At 40.4% G+C, this 4672-nt stretch overlaps 1 protein-coding gene and 1 long non-coding RNA gene across 2 annotated transcripts in view; one reads left to right on the forward strand and one right to left on the reverse strand.

Moving 5' to 3' along the window:
* Window positions 1-537: 537 nt before the first annotated feature.
* Window positions 538-1233, reverse strand: LOC111870890. Its single transcript, XR_002843943.2, has 2 exons — window positions 866-1233; window positions 538-673 (listed from the first exon to the last, which is right to left on the reverse strand). It is a non-coding gene; the product is annotated as an uncharacterized LOC111870890 (long non-coding RNA).
* A 210-nt stretch (window positions 1234-1443) lies between these two features.
* LOC111870889 (glutamate receptor 2) overlaps window positions 1444-4672 on the forward strand; it is a 16624-nt gene continuing 13395 nt past the window's right edge. The window contains exons 1-2 of the mRNA XM_023863511.2: window positions 1444-1528; window positions 2086-2199. Of these exons, the coding sequence (XP_023719279.1) occupies window positions 2168-2199 (32 nt within the window). The 5' untranslated portion in view covers window positions 1444-1528; window positions 2086-2167. The remainder of the gene's footprint in view (window positions 1529-2085; window positions 2200-4672) is intronic.

Below are 4672 nucleotides of genomic sequence, written 5' to 3' on the forward strand. Positions count from 1 at the left end.
AGGCATTTTGGGTGTTATGGACAGTTGAAACCTTCCCTGCAGTTTTAAAGCTTTTGTGTTATGACTCACCTGTATTAATCAGTTGCTGCAACTTTGTGGTTTATCTGCATCTTGGCTGTGTGGATTTCAGATACCAAAAGAAAGGTATGTGAAAATTTCAATAAACATACTACCTCCAATCAGACCACATGGGCACACTCACCTCTCATAAATTATGTAATGGGGCTAACTACCTATTCAGCAACCTTCTATTCTATGATTATCTACAAGATAGGATATACCATTTCTGTACTAAGAAACAACCCCCATATAATTGTGAAACTCTTTATTTTCCAGGTTATAATTTGACTCTATCTGGGTGATACCATTAGAAGGTTCTGTTGTCGGACTTTCACTCCAGGCGCTGTATAGGTTAGGCTGGCAAAGTCCATTCAGGGACGCTGGAGATGACAAATGGATTCCATAGTTCATGAGTATGGGTTTCAGTCATCAAACAGTGTGGAAATTCATGTGTGAGGTTTAGTCAAATAAAATGGGCTTGTATCAGAGATTATTTATTGATTGTAACATTACAATTATAACTCGATTTATAAAACGCAATGTAGTTTACTGTACAGCGTTTATTTAAATGAACTGCGCCTTAATTACTGGAACTGCCGAAGTGCATATGGAACTGTAAAATGAACGAACAGGAAATTAATATCTGATTTGTGGTATAACAACCATATCAAGCTGAAAAGTCTGAACCTGGAGGTTAAGTACGTCCATTAGCAGGCGACATGTCACACAGGAAATTAGTTTCAAATCCAGTGCATTTCAGCCCGTTATAAAATGTGTATAATGTGTTCCGCAAACAGTTACGTACCCGATCTGATAAGTGCAATGAGAAGTGCAAATGTAGTCACATTTGCTATTACATTTTCCCTCGATTTCTTTTTCTCTTCTGCAGGATCAATTCTGTCTGGCTGTGCTTGAATGCGAATCATACTGATATATGAAATTAATGTCTCTCACAGTTAGTTATAATTTTACTACATTCACGCTTATTTGGAAGCAGTATCCCTACTACACAATATTTCAATCCCCGCTGCGTTCCACTAACAGCATTTAACATTCAGCAATCGAAAGCTGGTGTGCGCATTCGAATAAACGTCGAATAGTTCGAATGTTGCAAACTATCGAATCATGTAAACAAAAGTGGAAAGAATGAATTCAAGAATTAATCATTCATTCGATATCTTCCTTTTAAAGTTTTCTTGATTGTTGTCTTCTAAATTGTGGAAACGTAATGAAAGGCGATGAATGGCGCCTTCTGCTGTGCTGGTTGAGACAGAACATTTATTCAAAAGATCCAAAACGTTGGTAACGACCGTAACCACCAACGGAAGTACATGTCGGCCAAGCCAGACCGGAACAAACTTATGTGTGCACAAGGTGAAAATAAGGAGCGGATGATGGTGGGTTTTCCATGCGCATGTTTCGTGTGCAAACCACTGATCGAATTTAGATGGAATTTAATTTTGGAAAGGTAAAGCTATGCTGAAAGTTGTTCGATAAATTTAATTTTGTTTTGCATCTGTCAAATGTAAATATCTCAAGAAGCTCGAATCTAACACATCGATCTTTCATCAACAGCGCGTATTGCAAACGTATACTGTACATAACTTAAAGTTAAATTATCTATAGCTTTTACATCATGTTTTTGTGTGTGTGCTGACTATTTAACGAAATAGGCATATAAGAAAAATATATTTTTTACTCTAGTCCAATAGTTATAAGTTTAAGAGTGTGAAGATTTTAAAACAGGTCGTCTGTATGTGAAACCACTCGAAACTATAGCTTTTATTTTTCATATTTCTCTGGGTAGAAGTAAAATGGTTACGTATTGAAATGAAAATTTGTTTTGCTATTATAAACAAGTTTTATTGAAAAGTATAGAACGTTAATGTGATTCAATAAGTGCGTAATACTTACTAAAGATTTAGTTTTCCACCAATACGTTGTAGGAATAGTGATAGGATGTAATAACAGAAAGGTAAATTGACAAGTGGGTTGGAGTAAATGTGTCTTTCCCTTTTCAAACAGGTGTCCTACAAGAGATTTCAAACTGTGTGTTTACATGTTTAATGAAACGAAGATTGCCCTACAAGATTTGCAGCAGAAATAAATGAACACCAAAACCAATCAGGTATCTGTAAGGTATGTACTCCTCTTATTAAATACAAATACAGTCTACATCTTCATTTTTTTTTTCATTACTTGCAATAATCAATAGTATCGATTATGAATTTGTGTCTAATATAACGTTAATATTTGATGACCTCCCTTCCATGTAACGCTCGTTTCCTTTGTAGCAGTCGTCAAGAAAGTTAAACAGGTGATCGTCAGTTTGCATTTCCAGACAGCAAGCGAAAGAATTGATTATGCAACATTGTACACTACGGAGAATTTCGTGACTTCGCGTGCATATTACAGCAATGTCTCAATTAGATTGCTTGCATCGATTGAAAATACGTTGTCTGGTATGATGACAGAGAAACGTGTGTTATACAAGCACTGAACTGTCAGGAGCTACTGTTTGTTTCTTAATTCAACATCTGTGAAATAAATGGCTGGGGTTCGACGCCCTGTATGGGTTTAGGAATTTCTATTTTCACCAACACGTTCAGAAGACGGCCCAGGCTCACTCAGATTCATACCTATTGAATACCGGGATAAAGATAGCCGGAGTGGGTAATTTATCATTCACATTAGTCTAGTGCGAAGCTGAACATGCGTGGAAGCCTATCTCAACTTTATCTTTTCCGTATACTCTACTGCGATGTTCATGGTTTTGGTGGTGTATAGTTTATGTGACTTCAAATGTAAAAAGTGTTTATGCACGTTCACTTTCTATGGGCTGGGGATGGAGCGGTTCACTTCTTTCCTCAGTTTCCTTAGGCAAAATCTGTGTAATTTCTCCTATAGCTGTAGACTTACCTTTCATGGCATGAAATCTCATTCGGCAGTAAAACTATCCCTGTAACAAGCCGTGAAGGTCCATTAGGGCTATGAGACTGTTACACCTCAGGGGGAGGGGGTGAGGACTTATGAATACTTTCATCGGTTATTACTCTTTTGCTAACATCTACGTTGCACTCGGCTGCCGTCGGCTGTCTTGGCTAGGGAAGCCCGGGATCGGTTGAGGTCGGGATGGTTACTAACAGGTGAATCAGAACTCCCTGCGTACATTTTCCAATATGTACACTGTCTATTTACAATAATAAACACATTAAGAAAAAGGCCTGCTCTTATCTGTTGACATGACACTTCTCGCTTAACTCATTCTACCATCCTAGTTTGTGAAGGGGAGGTGCTCTGAAACTGCGCTCCTATCATCGTCTGCTACTGTACATTCATTCCTACCCTGTTCTACCCTGACTCTCACTTGGTTCACTGGATACTGCCTCATTATCTCACAATAACACTGGTATTAACAATAACCTTTAACAGCATGGCGTATATGAGCAAAGAGACTTACTTGCAATACATATGTAGATCACTGCCGTCATCCACCCTCTTATGGTATACATGTCGCCGAGAGCCTCCGGCTGACAACCGAATATTCTGTGATAGAACGTGCTCCAAATCCCCCGAAGTTCCCTAATTTATCGTTTTAATTCGCTGATTCGGCATTGACGACAGAGGGTAGGTGACTCCCCCTCAGTGCCCTCAATCCTCATAATAACCTCCTCATTGGCTCTCCTGGGTGGTTGTGGGCGGACCCCTTGCGTCTTATTGCTGTGTAAGCAGTCTCTTGCGATTGAATCCAGTGTACGAGTGAGGTAGCTACTGGCTTTGTGAGTACACCGAGACTTGCTGAGTCTTCACATTCTTAACCTAATTACCAGTCCTGGTGTTTACAATTTACGGCAATAGCTGCGAAACTCTTTTCGCAAGTCTCTAGCTTTTGGGTAATACCATACCATCTCCAATCTCAAATTTGGGCCGTAACAGAGACGTTGAGGTTCTCACATTTTCTCAAAGATGTCGGTGAGGTCAGCCTTACGCGCAGACCGCCCTCCCCCCCCGGCCCAAAGAAGGATTCTTGATTCTCATTTGTGTTAGAAGCTGATTCGACTCCAAGGCCATGATAGAGCTAGAAAGATTAGGTCGTTTGAAAAATCCAATTACCTCATCGGGATACGAACCCACGATCTTCCCGGCTTGTAGCGTAGTGCCTCAGCCAAGTACGTTACCGCATGCCGTTCTCATTCGGTAGTACCTACTAAATATTCGTAGTTTGTGTAATGTTTTTAAACAGTCTCTCACACTACACACACACACGTATTGGCTTGATTAATGAAGGTGCATTTTTCGAGCAACTATGTACAGACTCCCGTGGTATCGTTACGCTAAGAACTGAAGGTAAACAGTCGAGATTGTGGTCTTCTGGGTGATTACACCTTTAAGGCTCCCACACACAGACGCGATACTCAGCTCGGTACGGTACGGGACGATATCTAATTACATTGCGGTAAATGGAGGCCCGCACACTGGCGCGGTACTCCGAGGAACGCGATATTATCGCAGTCGGTATATCGCCTCGGTATTTCGGTCTACCGAGCGCACTCGGTAGACCGCTCGGTATCGCAGCGGTAAATAGTCATGGATGCGTCTTTGGAGGAAGAAG

This window comes from Cryptotermes secundus, unplaced genomic scaffold, assembly GCF_002891405.2.
Source record: "Cryptotermes secundus unplaced genomic scaffold, Csec_1.0 scaffold709, whole genome shotgun sequence".
NCBI classification, from domain to species: Eukaryota; Metazoa; Arthropoda; class Insecta; order Blattodea; family Kalotermitidae; genus Cryptotermes; species Cryptotermes secundus.